General features: G+C 44.3%; 1 protein-coding gene across 6 annotated transcripts in view; it reads right to left on the bottom strand.

Moving 5' to 3' along the window:
- The window catches only part of LOC132380948 (sushi, von Willebrand factor type A, EGF and pentraxin domain-containing protein 1-like), a 94,418-nt gene that overhangs the window by 13,034 nt on the left and 59,787 nt on the right, over window positions 1–21,597 (bottom strand). For 5 of the 6 annotated variants that reach the window (XR_009507881.1, XM_059949957.1, XM_059949959.1 and 2 more), the window contains 3 exons: window positions 19,268–19,444; window positions 16,629–16,691; window positions 1,183–1,249 (listed from right to left, as the gene is read on the bottom strand). Coding sequence is in view for 5 of the 6 variants with exons in the window: in XM_059949957.1 (XP_059805940.1) it covers window positions 1,183–1,249; window positions 16,629–16,691; window positions 19,268–19,444 (307 nt within the window). In the remaining variant the exon portion in view is untranslated. Of the gene's footprint in view, window positions 1–1,182; window positions 1,250–16,067; window positions 16,258–16,628; window positions 16,692–19,267; window positions 19,445–21,597 lie in introns of those variants that run through there. The other variant, XM_059949956.1, reaches the window with a different exon arrangement.

Raw genomic sequence — 21,597 nt, forward strand, 5'->3', positions numbered from 1 at the left:
TCTTCTTCCTCCCTCCCTTCTCAAGGAATGGAGTGACATTTGCAATTTTCCATTCCTCCAGAACCATGCCAGAATCAATTGATCTGACTCTTGAAAGATCATTATTAATGCCTCCACAATCTCCTCAGCCACCTCCTTCAGAACCCTGAGGTGTACGCCATCTGGTCCAGGTGCCTTATCTACTTCAGACATTTCAGTTTCCCAAAAACCTTTTCTGTAGTAATGGCAACCTCGCACACTTCTGCTCTCTGACGCTCGAAGGTAGACACAAAACGGAACCACCAACACGATGATGGAAGCCCTGAACACCACCAGAGATGGAGGACCTTCATTACTGCCCTAAACACCAGTGGCATAACAGGCAGTGTGTAAGTAAGTGTTAGCAGCTTCCGACATCACTGTATATGTATATACCCGTCTGTGAGTCATGATATTTTACCATAGGACAGTTTAGGAAAGGTTTGCAAGGGCTCCCAATCTTCTTCATGCCATGGATCCCTGCCGTTCGCCGGGGGAGTCCGTCAAGGCCAGGTTGGGTATCTCTGATTAGAGGAACACAGTGCCCAACTGTGGAGCAGCCAGTGATTGTGATGCAGATGCAAATCCACAAGTATTCACCAGGAACATGGATACTTTAATGGCTGCACCAAATTGTAGTTATATCCCAGCTCTTGTTATGCCCAGGAGCTCTTCACAGTCACTGTTAAAACATCAGAAGCACAACAGCCAACTGATGCACAGAAAACTCCCATAAACTACTAATTGATCACAGGCAAATGACAATGTTTACTGTGTCTGCAGAATGAACACTGTCCACAGCACTGAGGATAATCCTTCTGTTCTCTGACAGATCTTTCCATAAGACCAATAGATACAGGAGAAATAGGGCAGCTTGTCCCATCGAGCCTGCTCCACCATTCCTTCATGGCTGATTCATTATCCCTCTCAATTCCATTCTCCACGTTACCTTTGATGCCTTTACTAATCAAGAACCTATCAACCCACTATCTTGGCCTCCACAGTTGTCTGTGGCAATGAATTCCACAGATTCGCGACCCACTGGTGGAAGAAATTCCTCCTCTTCTCATTCCTACACATTGCCAACCATTACCAACCAAGTACTGATAGTGTGGTTTGAGCCACTTACATAGAAGACACTGAGATACGTAGGTTTGCTCTTACCCCTGCTTCGCACATTGCTTAATGATGGCAGCGATGATGAGGACAGTGGCCACGCCTATGATGAATCCTGAAATTGAAACAGCGTCTGAGCATAAAACATAGTATAGGAACAGAACCTTCGCGCCGATGGCCAGGTAGGAGAGCCAGCTATTCCGGCACTTCCCTGCAGCAGCGCTCAAAAGCAACCGAACCGCGAGGCACCAATCCACCACCCCCCCATTGTAGGAACATGAAAGACAGCAGCAGCGTTTGGCCCTTCGAGACACCCCTCCCGCTCAACGAGATTAAATCGGAGTTTTACATCAAACTGAGCTTTCAGTGAGGTTAACAAAACTGCATTCACTGGCGCACAGTGTGGTCCCTATCTCTCACTGGACATTAAAGCAGTTCTCTAGGTAGTTTACACCCACCAATCCTCACAGAAGGATCAGAAATGGACAGAGTGAGCAATTTCAAGTTCCTGGGTGTCAGGATCTTTGAGGACCCAACCTGGTCCCAACATATTGATGCAGCTAGAAAGAAGGCAAGACAGCAGCTATATTTCATTAGCAGTTTGGGGAGATTAGGTTTGTCATCTAAAACACTTGAAAACTTCTGCACCTGTACCTTGGAGAGCAATCTGACAGGATGCAACACTGTCTCCATGGGGGTGGTAGGGAAGCTACTGCACAGGACTGAAAGAAGCTACAGAAAATTGTAAAATTAGTCAATCCATCATGGGTACTAGCCTCCATAGTATCCAAGACAGCTTCAAGGAGCGGTGACTCAGAAAGGCCGTGTCCATCATTAAGGACCCACAGCATCCAGGACATGCCCTCTTCTCATTGTTACCATCAGGGAGGAGGTACAGAAGCCTGAAGGCACAGTCAGTGATTCAGGAACAGCTTCTCCCCCTCTGCCATCCAATTCTTAAATGGATATTGAACCCATGAACATTTGAAAACAGCAAATCTCAGTGGCAGTGTATTGTATTTGAGCCAATAAAAAGAAAGGAAGTTTAAGCAGAGCGGGCATTGTGTGAGTGGAGCAGTGTTAGGCTGGTCCAGCTTTGGCTAACAGGTATGGGCAAGCACAGACACAGGCTCTGTGTAAGTTTATACTATGTTTTTCTGTTAATACATAGCTAATGCTCTGGGAATGAATCCAGGTATAGTGGTATCTTCCTTGTGTGAGATGTGGGAACTTTGGAGGCAGGTACCTTTCAGGAGAGGGAAAGGGAATAGGCGGCCAGCTTAGAGAACCTGTGTGGCCATTCCCCACAATAGTAAGTACTCTGCTTTGATACTGTTGGGGGGTGGGGGTGGGGGCGAAGCCACAGTGAGCAGGTCTCTGGCACTGAATTTGGCTCTGTGGCTCAGAAGGGAAGGGGGAAGAAGAAGAGTGCAGTAGTAATAGTTAGGGGGAGAAGACAGGAGATTCCGTGGATGTGAAAATAAAAATCTGATGGTACTTTGCCTCCTCGGTAACAGGGTCAGGGATGTCTCGATTCAGGTCCACAGCATTCTAAACGGGGAGGGGGAGCAGCCAGGGGTTGTGGTACATAATGATACCGACGACATAGGTAGGAAATGGGAGAACGTCCTGAAGAGAGAATACAGGAAATTAGATAAAAAGCTGAAAAGCAGTACATCCAGGGTAAACACCAGTGACATGCCAAAAATTCGAGAGTGTCATGGCACAGAAGTGAGTACTGTTGCTATTACTAAGGAGAAGGTGCTTGGAAAGAGGAAAGATCTGAAATGAGATAAATCCCCTGGGCTAGATGGTCGACACCCCAGGGTTCTGAAAGAGGTGGCTGAAGAGATTGTGAAGGAATTAGTAATGATCTTTCAAGAACCACTAGATTCTGGAATGGTTCCAGAGAACTGGCAAACTGTAAAGGTCTCTCCACTCTTTATAAAGGGAGGGAGGCAGAAGAAAGGGTATTATAGACCAGCTAGCCTGACTTCATTGGTGGCAAGATGTTGACGTCAGTTATTAAGGATGAGGTTTTGCAGTACTTAGAAGTACATGATAAATTAAGCCAAAGTCAGCGTGGTTTTCTTACAGGGAAATCTTGCCTTACAGATCTGCTGGAATTCTCTGAGGAAATAACAGGTAGGATCGACAAAGGAGAGTCAGTGGATGTTGTTTATTTCGATTTTCAGGTCTCTAACCAGGTGCTGCACATGAGACTGCTTAACAAGATAAGAGCCCATGGTATTAGAGGAAAAGTACTAGCATGGATAGAAGGCTGCTGCAGACAGGAAGTCAATAAAGGGGGTCTTTTCTGGTTGGTTGCCAGTGACTAGTGGTGTTCCACAGGGGTAGGTGTTTGGACCACTTCTTTTCACATGAAATGTGAATGATTTGGATGATGAAATTAATGGCCTTGTGACCAAGTTTGCAGATGATATGAAGATAGGTGGAGGGGCAAGTAGTGTTGAGGAAGCAGGGCATCTACAGAAGGACTTAGACAGATTGAGAGAATGGACAACGTGCCAGATGGAATGTAGTGTAAGGTCATGCACTTTGGTAGAAGGAATAAAGGCACAGGCTGTTTTCAAAGCGGGTAGAAAATTAAAAATCAGAGGTGCAAAGGAACTTGGGAGTCCTTGTTCAGGATTCCATAACGGTTCATTTCCAGGCTGAGTCGGTGGTGAGGAAGGCAAACACAATGCTAACATTCATTTCGAGAGGATCAGAATATAAGAGCAAGAATATAATGTTGAGGCTTTATAATGCATTGGTCAGACCGGCACTTGATAGGTTCCACCAGACCCTGAGGATTTACCCAATACTTTCTCAATACTCTCAACATGTCCAGTTTCTTAATATTTAGCCCCAAATTATTAACATACCCTCTCTGACTTCACTCTCATCCATGTCCACCTTGGTGAATACCTAGGCAAAATACTCATTAAAAACCTGCCTCCTTTACTCAGTGATAGACACTAACCTCCCCACCATCGAGGACATCTTCAAGAAAGCAGCATCCACCAAGAAGGACCCCAGCACCCAGAACAGGCCCTTTTCTCATTGCTACCGTCAGGAAGGAACTACAAGAACCTGAAGACACACTAAATGTTTAAGGAGCAAATTCTTCCCCTCTGCCATCAGATTTCTGACAGACGTTGAACCCATGAACACTACCTCACTACTTTTGCTCTCTTTCTGCACTGCTTATTTATATTTATAATTTATTTTTATTGTTGTTTATTTATTTAGCGATCAAGTGCAGAATAGGCCCTTCTGGGCCTTCAAGCGATGCTGCCTCAGCAACCCCCAACAAACCCGATTAACCCTCACCTCATCACGGGACAATTTACAATGACCAGTTAACCCACCCGGTACATCTTTGGACTGTGGGAGGAAACCAGAGCACCTGGAGGAAACGTGCATTGTCACTGGGAGAACGTACAAACTCCTTACAGGCTGCTGCAGGAATTGAACCCAGCTTGCTAGGTCCTGCAGGTGGAATCAGTATTAATCTGACAAAGCAACGGATACATGGCATAAGATTATTTGTAATGCCTCATCGGGCTTAATTGAAAGAATGAACTGCCTGCTCAAGGAAAAAATTTGCACTCTGACACCCTCTGGCACACTGCAGGGGTGGCTAAGTGTCCTTCAGCAGGCCGTTGACCAATTAAACACACGGCCCACTGGCCGGGGGGGGGGGGGTCCCCACTGTCCTGCCATTTGGCACACTTCACACCGCCCAGCTTGGAAACCACTGAACCCCCCGAGACTGAGGACTCGGGTAGAGTATGGATAAGACAGCCACCAGGTCCCCCCAAGAAGGGAGAAATTGTCATCTGCGGGCCAGGGGACACCGGCTGGGTCACCATTCCGGGTAAATCTGATTTGCCCTGTATACATACCCGGCATTTAACCCGCCGGGAATGAGTTTCCTCCTGCTTCCCCCCCCCACAGGACAATAGTGATACTTCAGTCATCCCTCCTGGTCGGTGTGATGATCGGCTTCATGACAGCTGCCAACACCTTCCTCAGGGTCGCTTACGAGTTTGTCTGCAACACCAACAGATCGGACTGCTGGATCTGCACGCGAAGCCCAGTACACGCCGATCCCACTGGATGACATCAAGATGAACTGTTTACACAGACTGTTTGCTCCTGTTGGTTTTGGTATATCTGTTTGGTGGGGGGGGGCCTGCTGGCAGTCCCCCACCACTCTCTTCCCCACTACACTACGTCTCTTCCCTTGATCCCCGATGGTGGGGTGGGTGCTTCAGGAACTGGTAGGTGGAGTTTCAAGATGGCGACGTAAGAATCTGCCTTTTAGGCGCTCTTCATTTTTTCAACTATAATCACCCTTTAATCAAATTTTTTCGAACCTAATCATATGAGTTGATACTTTTGATTAACTTTTTTTTTCCTAAAACAATATTTGATTTAATCTTGTCAAACTTAAAATGGCTACAAGCAAGAAATTGTCTAAGGATCCTTTATCCATCGACGCAATTTCTCATCTTCTGGATGCTAAACTTGCAACTTTGGAAAGCAGGCTAGAAAGTAAATTGGAAAGTAAACTGGCAAGTTTGGAAAATAAGCTTACCACGAAAATATCTGAACTCGAAGTATTTGTTAGATCGCTTGATACTAAGCTTCAATCGTAGGCATCAGATATTCAGCGGCATGAAGATAAGATTACGACTCTTGAAAAATTAATTTGTGAAAAAGTACGTACAATTGAAGCGCTGGAGAAGAAGGTACAGTCGACTGCTAAAACAATAGATCAGTATAAGTTTAAAATTACTGATCTCGAAAACCGATCTCGCAGACAGAATTTGCGAATTATCGGGTTCCCCGAAAAAGTTGAGTCTGGTGATTTAACTGAATTTTTCTCTAAATTATTGTGGGAAATTTTCGGTGGTGAAGCTTTTTAAACCTGTTATCGACCGCGCTCACAGAGTTGCGAGGTTTTTGGCTGCAAGTGGCAAACCACAAGCTGTGATTGTTCACCTTCATTATCCTCGGGAGAAAGAGCTTTTAATTCGATTAGCTCGTAAAAAAAGGTATGATTTCTCACAATAGCAACACATTTCGAATTGTTGAAGATTATTCATTCGAAGTAATGAGGGCGAGAATCGCTTTTAAACCAGTGATGGCAGAGATTCATTCGATTGGACTTAAACAAGCTTTAAGATATCCAGCGAATCTTAGAATTACGTTGAAAGACAACAGTCAGCAATTTTTTAATACCCCGGAAGAAGCGAAGAAATTTGTTGAAGATTATCGATCTTCTAGTGCAAGTTGAACTATGTGTTATGCTGAAGATTTTTTGGAGAGAAGATGCCATTTTATTTTAAGTTTTAACCTTTGAAGCTGGGTTATAACTTCTTATCCTGATCTACGGGTCTGGTTTCTTTTTTTTTACTATCATCATCGTTTATAGATGCTCTTTTAATTTTTTATAATATCTCTTTTTTTATTATTCTTTTTTCTGTTTCGGATATACACGTTTATATTTTGTAATAAGGATTTACTTTTTTTAAGATGTCGTTTCTTCTTCCCATAAGACTTTGCTTTCTGTAAGCATTTATTTGTTTGCCTGCACTTGGAAATGGGACGAATGTTTTGGATTTTTTGGTCTTTTTTTATATATATTGTAGTGTCTATTAAATCTTTTTTAATCCTATTTTGATAACTTTTTTATTAAATTTTTCAATAGATTGCTGAACTTACATTTATATTTTGTAATGTGGCTTTTTCAAAATGTCGTTTCTTCTTCCCATAAGTCTTTGCTTTTGAAACGTCATTTTTCTTGTATTTGAACATGGAAATTTTTTAAAGGTATATTACACTTTCAAATTTTAATGTTTATACTTTTTTTTATTAATGATCGTTTGTTTTATTATATTACTTTTTTTTCATTCTGATTGATATATATTCTCTCTTTGCAACCCTATATTTAAATCTGGGTGTTATATAGTTTTTTCTATCTTTTTATGGAGCTGCCATCTTGAAATGGGGGCAATATTAGTGTTAGTTTATGCGCCTGCCGCTTGGCTTTCTTTCAAGGGGTGGGGGGAGGGGGGAGAGATCTTTTTTCACGCTTTTGCTTTTTATTTTTTTGCTTTTAGTTCATGGGTCGACTTCAAATTATTAATATTGGTGAGGTGTCATGTTCTCCGGTTGCTCCTGTATCATTTTTTCCTTCTTCCTGAATTATGGGTTATGTGTTTTTTTAACCTTTCATGATATATACAATTAATATTAGCATGATGGATAAGTCTATTAATTTTATTTCTTGGAATACTAATGGTTTAAATCATCCGATTAAACGTAAAAAAATATTTAAAGTATTCCATAGACTAAATGCTAATATTATCTTTGTACAGGAGACCCATATTAGGAGGGCGGATAATCAACGCTTTTTTAGGTTCTGGAAGGGTCAACAATTCCATTCGAATTGTACTGCTAAAATTAGGGTTGTGTCTATTTTTATAGACCCCTCAATTTCGTTTATACATCATGAAATTATATCTGATCCACAGGGCAGATTTTTGTTGATTACTGGTTCACTTTTTAACCGAAAAGTGGCTTTAGTTAATATTTATGCTCCAAATTTTGACTGCCCTGATTTTTTTAAACGTTTATTTACTGCCCTTCCTAATCTAAATGAATATATGTTGATAATGGGTGGAGATTTCAATTGTTGTTTGAATCCTTTGATGGATAGATCTAAACCTATTCGAACTCTTCCGAATAGATCAGCTTTACTTATTAACTCTTTTATGGTTGATTCGGGAATTACTGAAATATGGCGGTTTTTGAACCCTAAAGATAAAGAATTTTCGTTTTTTTCACATGTATATCATAGTTATTCTAGAATTGATTATTTTCTTATTGATCATCGTTTATCAGCAGATGTTATTGATTGTAAATATGATTCTATTGCTATTTCGGATCATGCACCTTTGAAGTTATCTATCAAGATTTCGGACTCTTTCATTAATACTAGATCTTGGAGACTCAACGCTACTTTGCTTCAAGATCCAGAATTTATTACCTTCATAAAACAGCAAATTGACTTATTTTTTTCAACAAACTATACCGAAGAGATTGACAGAGGAATACTTTGGGACTCTTTTAAGGCTTTTATTCGTGGACAAATTATCTCATATTCTGCTGGTAAAAGAAAACAAAGATATTTAGATATAGCTTTATTGGTGGATAAAATTAAAGAAATTGATAAGATTTATTCCGTTACTCCTACCAAGGAACTTTATAAGAAGAGAGTTGAACTGCAAATGGAACATAGCTTACTGTTATCTTCTTCAATTGAGAATCAATTAATTAAGACCAGGGCTCAACTTTATATCCATAGTGATCGAACTGGTAAATTGTTAGCTAATCAATTAAAAGCTATTTCGACTAAGCAACAAATTATTAAAATTCGTAAACAAGATGGTAATCTGACTACTGATCATAAAGAAATTAATAATACTTTCCAAGATTTTTATAAATCTTTATATCAATCAGAATTTGATGGTGATCTGTCTATGATGGATAATTTTTTTAACAATTTGAATATTCTCAAACTGACAGATGAAGATCGAAGTTTATTTGATGCTCCTATTTCTATGGCTGAGGTAGGAGAGGCTATTTCATCGATGAATTCAGGGAAAGCTCCTGGCCCTGATGGTTATATTATAGAATTTTTTAAAACTTTTTCTTCTTTGCTTTCCCCTTGGCTATGTGAAATCTTTAATGATGCATTTATTAAGAAGAGACTACCCCAGTCCTTTTATGAAGCTACTATTTCTTTAATTCTTAAAAAAGATAAAGACCCTACTTTATGTGCATCCTATCACCCTATATCGTTACTAAATGTAGACTCTAAGATTCTTACAAAAATTTTAGCTATTAGGTTAGAAAAGGTACTATCACAGATTATTTCAGGAGATCAAACTGGTTTCATTAGGAACCGATACTCCTTTTTTAATGTTAGAAAATTGATTAATATAATTTACACTTCCTCACCCACAACCCCAGAATGTGTTATTTCATTAGATGCTGAAAAAGCTTTTGATAGAGTTGAATGGACATACTTATTTAATGCCTTGAAGAATTTTAATTTTAGTTCTAATTTTATATCATGGATTAAATTAATATATTATAAACCTGTTGCTTCTGTTCTTACGAATAATTATAGATCCTCTTTTTTTCAATTATCTCGTGGTACGAGACAAAGTTGTCCCTTAAGTCCTTTATTATTTAATATTGCATTAGAACCTTTAGCCATTGCTATTCGTGAATCCCCTAATATTTTTGGTATTACCCATAATGAGAAATTATACAAGTTATCGCTCTATGCTGATGACTTGTTGTTATATATTTCTGATCCTGATAATTCTATTCCCGCTATTCTATCCTTGTTGGTTCAATTTGGTAGTTTTTCTGGTTACAAATTAAATTTGGATAAGAGTGAACTCTTCCCTTTAAATGCACAAACTTTACTGAATGACAGGATACCATTTAAAATTGTTACTGATAATTTTATTTATTTAGGTATAAAAATTACCAAGAAATATAAAGATTTATTCAGATTGAATTTTTTACCTATGCTTCATCAAATTCAACAACTTACTACTAGATGGTCTCCTTTATCCTTATCATTGGTTGGTTGGATCAATGCTGTTAAAATGATAATTTTACCGAAATTTTTATATTTATTTCAAGCCTTACCAATTTTTATTCCTAAGTCTTTTTTTGATAGCATTGATTCAAAAATTTCCTCATTTGTGTGGCAAAATAAAAACCCCAGATTAAGTAAAAGACAGTTACAGAAATCTAAAAAAGATGGTGGTTTAGCTTTACCCAATTTTAGATTTTACTATTGGGCGAATAATATTCAGAATTTATTATACTGGAAATTAGATTTAGATTTACCATTGTGCCCACAGTGGGTAAATTTAGAATGTAATGGTACACAAGGATATTCTTTATTTTCTGTTCTTGGCTCTTCTCTCCCTGTTGATTTAGTTAAACTTAATAAACAGATATCTAACCCTATTGTCAAACATACATTACGAATTTGGTTTCAATTTCGTAAATTTTTTACTCTAAAAAACTTCGTTCTTGATAGCCCTATCTTACTTAATTTTTAAACCCTCTTTAACAGATCAAGCTTTTAGTATATGGAAAAGGAAAGGTATAATATGTTTTCGCTATCTTTTTTCTGAAGGTAGTTTGATGTCTTTTGATCAACTTTCTAACAAATATAAATTACCTAAATCAAATTTTTTTAGATATTTACAAATTAGAAACTTTTTGTATAAAGTTTTACCATCCTTTCCTAATTCAACTTTGATAGATTTTTCAGATATGATTTTTACTTTAAATCCCTGTCAGAAGAGATTAGTGGCTCTTATTTATAATATGATTATGAAGATACAACCAGAGTATCAGGTAGAATTAAACAGGAATGGGAAAAAGAACTTCAATACAATATTTCAACGGAAAAATGGGAAAAAAATTTACAAATGGTTAATTCTTCTTCTATATGTGCTAAACATGCTTTAATACAATTTAAGGTTGTACATAGAGCTCATATGTCTAAAGATAAGCTTGCTCGGTTTTATTCTCATGTTAATCCTCAATGTGACAGATGTCATTTAGATGTGGCTTCATTGACCCACATGTTTTGGTCATGTCCTACTTTACATAATTATTGGAAGGACATATTTGCTACCATTTCCTCAATTTGGAATATTGATTTACAACCTCATTTTATCACTGCAATTTTTGGTAGACCAAATGAAGATGATAGTCGATTCTCCCCTCCAATTAGACGAATGATTGCCTTTGTAGCATTGATGGCCAGGAAATCTATATTACAAAATTGGAAAGAAGTAAATCCTCCTACCACATTTCAGTGGTTCTCTCAAACTATTTCTTGTTTAAATTTAGAAAAAAATTAGAAGTACTATTTTTGATTCATCAATTAAATTTGAAGAAACTTGGGGACCGTTCATTCGACACTTTCATATGAATTAATCTGACTTCTTCCAGACCTTTACTCTTATTATTCTTGTTCTGGTATGGAGTTCCGGAGTTTTTGACACTATCATATACTTATAAACTATTATTACTGCCCATGTTAGTTTAGGTTTATTTTTTTTATTATTTCCTTAAATATACATTTTTTCTTATATTTTACACTTTTTTTTTCTTTTGATGATTATTTTTAATCTTTTCATGTATAATCAATATAGATTAGATTGATATTGTATGATCCTTTTTCGCTGATAGTTTAATAAGATATTGTTATCTTGTTACTAATTTAATTTCAAATTTATTGTATTCATAACCTATTTAATATAATATTATGTTATGTTCTTTTTTTAAAAAAACTAATAAAAAGATTGAAAAAGAAAGAAAGGAACTGGTATTTCCCTCCCTACAATTTGACCTCCACTCGCATCCCCACCCTCAGAGTTATCCCACAGCCACTGAGTCGACCCAGGGGAATGCTGGTGCAGGTTCTGCAATGAGCACACATCCAACCTTTCAGTTGGACACAGCGACTGCGAGTGAAACTGGTACCCGGGTGCCCCAGTGACCACTGCTGATGGTGCCGCTAAGCTGGGAGTTCCCTGGACTCTGAACGGGACCCACTGGACCTGCGGCCACCGCGCCTACCCGTGGCTCCCCACCAGCTGGTACGGCTGCTGCTTTCCAGCTTATGTGGTGCCCCTCATCCACTCCCTGATCGACCTTGGGGAGCACCCAGCATACAGCGGTCATCAGGACAAGAGGGCCATTACGGAGGCTGAGAGGTTCTGGATGATAGCCTTTCCCAGTTATGGTGCGGGCCGAGAGTCACGGGTGGTGACCCAGATGACCAAAGTGCTCGGGACTCTGGCCAACGAGACAGCAGCGGAACTGCAACACACTGAGAATGCTCTCACCCAAACAGCGGCAGAACTGACAGCTGTCAGGATGGTCGCCCTGCAGAACTGAATGGCCCTGGACTACTTGCTCGCTGCTGATGGTGGAATGTGTGCAGTGATTGGTAAGGAATGCTGTACCTTTATCCCTGATGAGTCTAGCAACATCACCCACTTGGCTGCTCACATTCAGGACTCGGTGGCTAAATTTCAAAAATCCAGGCACCAGCTCCTCCAGCACCAACACCTCATGGGGCAATTGGTAGTGGTTTGGGTCCCTGGAGGAGGGGGGGGGGCAACTGTCATCCACTGGTCCATCGCACTCATTCTTGTCATTACTGCTATTATTATACTATGTTGTGCATGCCAAATTATTAAGAGTGTGCGCCTGCCTTTATTTAGCTGCTTTGAAATGGTTACTTCTCGTATCTGTTGATATTGTTTTCACTCTCCCTTATGTGTCCTGGCTGTGTGGTGTGTTCTCTGAGGGGTGGAGTGTAACCTGTGTCTGTCCCGTGACAGCACTGCCCTCACCTGGTCGGAGGTCACACCACCTGCCAGTCAACATTTCGTCCTTCCCAACTAATCAATGCACACCTAACCATTGGCCACCTTAATTGGATTAGCCTGTCTAGCACCAAGCCGTTGGTCCCCTGACCTATAAAAGGTGCGACATGTGCTTGGCTCGCTCTCTCTTTTGCATCCTCGACGGACCACCCTGCTTCACTCCAGGCTGAAGACTGCAGAACAGTGCTGGAGACACGTGGTAAGGTGTGCACTGAATAGGCTTGTGGGAGGGTTTATTGTTGTCCCTTTAGCAAAGAGCCGTGCTTGCCCCAGCCAAGGGGGGCAAGTATTGTAGTTACTTTCCCCTTGCTTGTATGTGTACCTGTACTCCGTCCCTACACTGTTTTCCCGAGTATTGTACTGCAGACCTGATTTTTCCCGCGCTCCTCTATTCTTAGTGTGTTTGTACAAATACTGTAGCCGCTTGTGTTGTTCCCAAGCTTTTTCTCGCCTTGTAAATAAACTCATTATTAAAACTATTTAACCAGCACTCTTGCCTTTGAGACCCAAAGAATCTTTCTCATTTCCATCACAACATTATGGTGAAGTGTGACCTCCTTGGCAGGCAAAAGGGAGCCCCCCCAACCGCTCGATTTGCATGTCGGTGCCCCTTCATGCGGCCGGATTGCCTGGGATGATGGTGGGCTGGGCACCTGTATCGACAAGTGCCATCCACCTCCGTGTGTTTCCATTTCCCATATACTGTGACGGGTCTATGTGGCCTCAGGTCCCCCGGGTGGGAGAGGGCGAGAGAGCAAATGTGCCGAAGGCCCTGGCCTTCATCCTATGGGAGAGGGGGAAAGGTCTGCCACCCCTGAGGTGAGGTGCCTTGGTGGAGGAGGTGGGCATTTCCTGTCGCAGAAACTCTCTGAGTGCTGCCTTGAGAGCAGGTGAGGCAGTTTCAGGTAAGGGAGGTGCAGAGGGTGTGTTGGTGTGGGCTTGGTGGCACCCCCTGTGTCGGGCTTGGTGGTGGGGCAAATGGTGATATTGTTGTAGCTAGTTTTGCCCCTGCAATGCTCCTTCCACAGGGCATATAGGTTGGGGGTGGGGATGACATCTATCTGATTACGATCCACCCCTGCACGCAGCAGGTCTGTGTACAGCCGCCTGCGTGTAAAATGAGGAGGGATAATGTTTGGAGCCTTTGCCTCGGTCTTGTGGACCTGCGCAGGTGCCCCCCCCTGCATATATTCCAGTCCCTCCAGGAGGGTGATGGCATCCCGTACAGTCCTACTGCTGGCTGGTGCCATGAGGGGCAGGATGACTGACTTCAGGTTGGGGTGCGCGGTAGTGACCAGGTTACCTGCTAGGGCACCGGTCACTCGTGTGTCTTCAAGGAAGTTGCGGTCGCAGGCACCTTGATAGATGCCGTTGACCAGTGTTGATTCCCTGATAACCCGGGTGCCCTCACTGACCGTACCCCATTGCAGCCGCCCGTATAGATCCCACTCCAGAAAGGTGGGATATCGGGCTCTCACCGCGGTCACTACCCGATCCCGCAGAGTAGTGCCATCGCAGACTCTTGCTTGTGGTGCCCGCAGCCTATTGTTTATACTCTGCTGGTCAGAGAGGCTTCCCAGGGCGCTTGCCTCCTGATGGGAAAGGCCCCTTCGTCCCACAGCTGGAGCAGCCAGGCAGCCAGGTGCTTGTCTGGTCGTTGGCGGTACCGATCTGCCAGTTGGGAGAGCTCCTTGGGGGAGAAGTCCCGGGTCTCCGTGATCTAGGAGTGACCAAGGGTAAGTCCCCCTCATCCCCTTCCTCCCCGCGGTGAACCTGGGACCACGTGGTGACGGGTCAGGCATGTTGGAGCTCGGGTGAGAAGAGGGAGGGGTGGTTGTGGGACCTAGGCTCCTCGGGCTCCCCCTCCTCTTCGCTATTCAGCCAGATGTCCCCATCCACCAGCCACGCGTCGAGCTTGTTGCTGCGCTGGACCAGGACTCGAATGTTTAACGGGTCCGGCAACCAGCCAGACCGACGAGCTACCCGCGCCTGCTGCAGTTGTATGAGCCTGCAGGGGGCTTCAGTTCCCCTGACCTCGAGCTCCTTGGCTCGGGTCTGGGCAGCTTGTGCTGCCTCCAGCAGCGTGCAGCAGTTGTGTGAGCCTGCAGGCGGCCTCAGTTCCCCTGACCTCGAGCTCCTTGGCTCGGGTCTGGGCAGCTTGTGCTCCCTCCCGCAGCGTGCAGCAGTTGTGTGAGCCTGCAGGCGGCCTCAGTTCCCCTGACCTCGAGCTCCTGGACTCGGGTCTGGGCAGCTTGTGCTCCCTCCCGCAGCGTGCAGCAGTTGTGTGAGCCTGCAGGCGGCCTCAGTTCCCCTGACCTCGAGCTCCTTGGCTCGGGTCTGGGCAGCTTGTGCTCCCTCCCGCAGCGTGCAGCAGTTGTGTGAGCCCGCAGGTGACCTCGGTTCCCCTGACCTCGAGCTCCTCGGCTCGGGTCTGGGCAGCTTGTGCTCCCTCCCGCAGCGTGCAGCAGTTGTGTGAGCCTGCAGGCGGCCTCAGTTCCCCTGACCTCGAGCTCCTGGACTCGGGTCTGGGCAGCTTGTGCTCCCTCCCGCAGCGTGCAGCAGTTGTGTGAGCCTGCAGGCGGCCTCAGTTCCCCTGACCTCGAGCTCCTTGGCTCGGGTCTGGGCAGCTTGTGCTCCCTCCCGCAGCGTGCAGCAGTTGTGTGAGCCTGCAGGCGGCCTCGGTTCCCCCGACCTCGAGCTCCTGGACTCGGGTCTGGGCAGCTTGTGCTCCCTCCCGCAGCGTGCAGCAGTTGTGTGAGCCTGCAGGCGGCCTCGGTTCCCCTGACCTCGAGCTCCTGGACTCGGGTCTGGGCAGCTTGTGCTCCCTCCCGCAGCGTGCAGCAGTGCTGCCGGAGTTCTTCTGGCTCCTTGTCCTTCTGACCACATCAGTGCTGAATGTGGTTGGTAATTCTGACCTGGTGTCTCAGCAGGGACGCAAACAACCAGAAGGAACCCCTTTGACTCCCCCTGGCTTTGGGGAACCCTGATTCCTTCAGGATGGAGACCACGTGGTGGTCCAGCTTCTCGCCATGGGGGTCTAACTGTTCAGACAAGTCCACTGGTTTCCCGTGGTCTGCCAGCATGCTGGCCAGACTCTCAAACCCCTCCCTTTCATCGGTCCACCCGGGGATCTTATTCTGGGTGCCTGCACTGGCTTTTCTCCCCTTGTTCCAGAACATTCTTCCCTGTGCTCTGTGTCCAGCCAAGACCTATCAGACCCTGCTCACAGTGCCAAATGGTGTGGTGGAAATAAAAAAGATTCTTTGGGTCTCAAAGGCAGGAGCACTGGACACACAGTTTTAATAATAAGGAGTTTATTTGCAAGGGGAGAAAAAGCTTGGGAACAACACAAGCAGTTACAGTATTCATACAAACATGCTTAGAATAGAGAAGCATTGGAAAAATCAGGTCTGCAGTACAATACACGGGAAAACGGTGTGGGGATGGAGTACAGGTACACATACAAGCAAGGGAAAAGTAACTACAATACTTGCCTCCCCCCTTGGCTATGGGCAAGCAGGACTCTTTGCTAACAGCTCTCTGGTTACAGCAATGGACACATGGCAGAAGACTATTTGAAACACCTCTCCTTGTGTCAGACGTAATTGCCCTGGAAAAAACACAGCACAATAGCATAGCAGTTAGCATAATGCTTTACAGCACTGATGAATGGGGTTCATTTCTGCCACAGTCTATAAGAAGTTTGTATATTCACCCCACAACAGCATGCATTTCCCCCCGCTGTTCTGGTTTCCTCCCACAGTTCAACAATATACGGGTCAGTGTTAGTGAGTTGTGGGCATTGGAACCACGGTGACACTTGTGTGCTGCCTCCAGCACAATCCCCGGACGGTGTTGTTTATTAACAACACATTTCTCTATACAGTTCAATGTACAAACAAAGATAATCTTTTATATACTGGCCAAGACGGGATGAAGAGCAACTAATTTACAGGTACAGGTATATAGATATCTAGTTACCAACAAGAAATCCCATTAGTGCTACAGTCTTCTGGAATGCTGCATTGTATACGACCAAGGTGCCTGAAACATAAGGCAAAAAGAAACAGTAAGAGATAAGCACCCTGTTTCTCTCACCCTCCCCTCCTCTTCAGTCCCTTCCAGGAGGAACTCGTCTCTCCAGCGTCAAGGGCATCTTCAAAAGGCGGCATCCATCATCAAGGACCCCATCACCTCTTCTCACTGCTGCCATTAAGGTGGGGGTACAAGAGCCTGAAGACACACACACCACCATCAACACTACCTTCACCCACATCTCCTCCATTTCATGCATGTCTGCCTTAACCCTGTCCTCCCCCTGCAATACCAGGGACAGAGTTCCTCTTGTTCTCACTTATCACCTCATTAACCTCCAAGTCCTGCAGATAATTGTCCAAAACTTCTGCCATCTACGATAGGATCCCACCACCAACCACATATTTCCCTTCCCCACCCCCCAGCCCTCCCGACTTTCCACTTTCCACTTTCCACAGGGATTGTTCCCTACATGACTCCCTTGTCCATTCATCTCTCCCCACTGATCCCCTCCTGGTACTTATCTTTGTGAGCAGAACAAGTGTCACACCTACTCCTACACCTCCTCCCTCACTACCATTCAGGGCCTCAAACAGTCCTTCCAGGTGAGGCAACATATCACCTGTGAGTCTGTTGGGCTCACCTACGGTATCCAGTGCTTCTGGTGTGGCCTCCTGTATGTACCTGACGTAGATTGGAAGACTGCTTTGCTGAACACCTACACTCCATCCAGCAGAAACAGTGGCATCTCCCGGCAGCCACCCATTTCAATTCTACTTCTGGTTCCCAGTCCAACATGTCAGTCCATGGCCTCCTCTACAACCGCAATGAGGCCCCACTCATATTGGAGGAGCAATACCTTACATTCCATCTGGGTAGCCTCCAACCTGATGACATGAACATTGATTTCTTCTTCCAGGAAAAAAATTTCCTAAACCCCTCCCCTCTTCTTCTTTTTGACACTCTGGCCTCAAACTTCTGGTACTGCCCACCCCCTTCACCATTCACCATTTCTCTTTCCCTCTCCCTTCTATCCTTCCCTGCCCATCACTTCCCTCTGGGGCTCCTCCTCCTTCCCATTCTTCCATAGTCTTCTACCCTCTCCTGTCAGATTCCCTCTCCTCCAGCCCTTTATCTCTTTCACCACTCAACTTCCCAGCTCTTTACTTCACCCCTCCCCCTCTCCCGGTTTCAACAATCACCTACCACCTTGTACTTCTTTCTCATCTTCTCCCCACCCCCCTCTTTCTTACTCTGACTTCTCGTCCTTTTTCTCAGGTCTGAAGGAGAGTCTTGGCCTGAAACGTCAACTGTTTATTCATTTCCATAGATGCTGCCTCACCTGCTGAGTTGCTCCAGCATTTTGTGTGTGTTGCCCTCAATGTTTCAGGAACAGCTTCTTCCCTCCATCATCAGATTCCTGAATGGACACTGAACCCATGAACACCTCTTCACTACCCTTCTTCCCTTTCCTTCAGCACTACTCATTTTATATATACAGTCTATACGCACACACATATTATAGATACATATTTCTTATTGTAATTTATAGATTTTTATTATTCTGTATTGCAAAGTACTGCTATTGAATAACAACAGATTTCATGACATATGCCAGTGATATTAAACCTGATTCGGATTGTGAATGAGTAAACATTGGTACCAATGAAGCCAGTCTCTCAGGCTTTGGTCTGTTCCTCTCAAGCTCTCTGCTCCTCCAATGAAGAGCTGCTGTGTCTGTGAGGAAGGAACAGAGCCCACTCACTGACTTCTTTCTTCTGCATGGAAACCTGTTCCAGTGATGAGTGTGAGATTGGACCAGAGGGTTCAGGATCAGACAGGCTTGCCTGGTTCTGCCTGGAATCTGGGAGCCGATGGCCAAAGGGAGGCAGTGTGAGTGCCGGGAGAAAGAGACTCTGAGACATTAGCAAACAAAATGCTGGAGGAACTCAGCAGGCCAGGCAGCACCTATGGAAATGAGCACAGTTGACTTCTTGGATTTGCAGCATCTGCAGATTTTCTGTTGTTTGTAATAAGACACAGGAGCAGAATTAGGCCATTTGGTCCACTCGAACCTGCTCCGCTATTCCATCATAGTTCACTTATTATCCCTCTCAACCCCATTCTCCCATAACCTTTGACACCCTTACTAATCAAGAAATTTGCAACCTCCACTTTAAACATGATTTGACCCACAGATCCACAGAGAGGGAATTCGAATTCCATTCAGAGGGACTTCCTTACATTCAGAGGCTGTGCCCTCTGGTCCTAGAATCCCCGACTGCAGGGTCATTCACAGAGGCAGACCTCAAGGGCACAGATAATTCACATTGGAAATTTGCATTCTCTGACTTGATGGCTTCGCTAGTTTTTTTTATTGGAAGAGATGTTCTGGGTGAAATTTGAAGATCTACTGGCAGGAACCCTGTGAAAAATGAAATGATCACCATCCCAGGTCAATTGTGCAAGTAAACTAGAAACTCCACCCACCCACCCAGCGTAGATTGTCCCCACAGGTGTTTTCATCGACAGCACCCACACAACCAGTGACCAGTTGCCACCATTCAACACCTGGGCTACATCACCTGTACAGACTGGAGGGGGGTGACTCCAGGTCCCGGTATCCGTGCAGTAAATGGTCTCTTGACCAGTCAAGGTATGGCCCTCGTCACAGGAATAATTCGCCTCGGCCCCATACGTCCACTCCTCTCCCTCAGTAACCCTGCCATTGTTGATTGTTGGTGGATGGTCACACTCTATTTCTGTAAAACAGAGAATGGAACTGTCATCACCAGTGGTTACAGGCAGGAGTGAGCGGGGAGGTGAGTCAAGTGTCCGTCCTGACTGAGAACAAACAGATTGATGAGGGTCAGTTGGAGTGTTTATTCCAGCCGGTCACTCCCAGTGGTCACTTCAGGCAGTCAGATGCAGTGGATGCCAGCGGTGATCGTGAGGTGGAGGCTCCTGTGAGGAGGGAGCTGGTTGTTCTGGTGAAGGAGGTCCCACCCTGCAGGGAACCCTCCTGCACCCCACAATTCAATCCCACACTTCAATTGCTGGGTCTTTGGTGGGAGCTCCCATCGGACTCTCTCGAGTTAGTGCCCCAGGGATTAGATGTTAAACTCTGAGAGGGATTTGGAGCACAGGAAAACTGTTTTGGTCACCAACACATCTCCCTGACAACGGCAAAAGGCTCAGTAAGTCAAGTCAGCACGAGTTTAATGCCATTTAACTACATACATGCATTCTGTCAAACGAGACATTTCTCCAAACCAGGGTGTAAAGCACAGCGGTACACGTAACACACAATAACTTATGAAAGTAAGGATAAAATCTACAGATGAATCCTGAATAAGTAAGCAAACTAAAGTATATAAATATTGTAAGATACGGAATAGATTAACCAGTCACACTGTGAATGCGATCTGATAGGAAGTTCAGAAGCCCAATGGCCTGAGAGAAGGAACTGTTTCCCATCGTGTTTCCCACCTGTTCGTGTTTTTATGCATTGGTCTCCTTCCTGATGTAGGAAGTCAAAGAGGACGCTGGATGGATGTCTGGGATCTTTGATAATACTAAGGGCCCTGTATGCTCAGTGCTCCTGATAAATGTCCCCGATAGATGGTCGGGGGACCCAGGGCCGGATTAAAGTAGCATATGTTACGGGCCCCGTCTGCACTAAATGCTTGCAAGCTACAGTCTGGTGAAATCTGCATTCTCACCGTTTTCTCACCACTGTTTTGGGTAGACGATTCATTTACACTTAAATGAATGTCTTCAGCCATCAGTCTTCTGTTCTTTGACAAAGTACTGTGAATTGAGTTGATAACAATGCGTTTCCTAAAAGCTGTGAACCCAGTTTCTTTCTGATAATAAAATTTATTTTGCACTTTGAGTTTCGGGGAACTTCCCTTGATTCTGAGAACAAACTCAGACTGACAGCTCCAGCTTCCGGTAGCAGTCCGTCCTCAGACACACCCACAGCCAATCAGCGAGTACCGCTGGGAGAAGCATGCTCTCGTTGGCTGAGGATTATCAGTGGGCGGGACGGTGTGCACTCGGAGCGGTCTGGGGAGAGGCCAGAAATTGGCAGCTGCACTTTGGGTAAAGACTGCAACACCGGCCAGGGTCTAGTGGCGCATCTATTTGCGCCTCCAGCTTGTTGTATGTACTGTATTTATATTTGCATTTGCACAGTTTGTTGTCTACTGCACTCTGGTTGATCTTTCATTGATCCTGTTATAGTTACTATTCTATAGATTCGTTGAGTATACCCATGGGAAAATGAATCTCAGGGTGGTATATGGTGACATATATGTACACTGATAATCAAATTTACTTTGAACTTTGAAATATCACAGGCTGAGTGAAGTCCATGTGCACTGCGTTAAGTATTATATTCCATGTTTTTGACCTAATTGACATTGGCCAATAAGAAAGCCTCACCCGATAACCACACCCTCTAAACCAGACAGCATCCTGGTAAACCTCTTTGGCACTCTCTCCAAAGCCTCAACATCCTTCCTATAGTGGGGCGACCAGAACCACATGCAATAGTCCAGATGTGGCCTGACCAGGCTTTTATAAAGTTGGAAGATTTTTCAACTCAATCCCTCAACTAATAAAACTAACCATTCCATAAACCCTTCTTAACCACCTTGTCAACCTGTGTAGCCACTTTCAAGGAGCTATGAACTTGGATCCCTTGATCTCTCTGCTCTGCAACATTGTTAAGGATCTTGTTCTTAACACTCTACCTTCTCCTTGTATTTGCCCTACTGAGGCGCAACACCTCACTTTTATCTGGGTTAATCACCATCTGCCATTTTTCTGTCTATATCTGCATCAGATCGACATCGTGCTTTACTCTTTGCCAGTTGTCTACACTATTCACAACTCTACCTATCTCGGTACC

Source organism: Hypanus sabinus, chromosome 25 (assembly GCF_030144855.1).
Source record: "Hypanus sabinus isolate sHypSab1 chromosome 25, sHypSab1.hap1, whole genome shotgun sequence".
Taxonomy (NCBI): domain Eukaryota; kingdom Metazoa; phylum Chordata; class Chondrichthyes; order Myliobatiformes; family Dasyatidae; genus Hypanus; species Hypanus sabinus.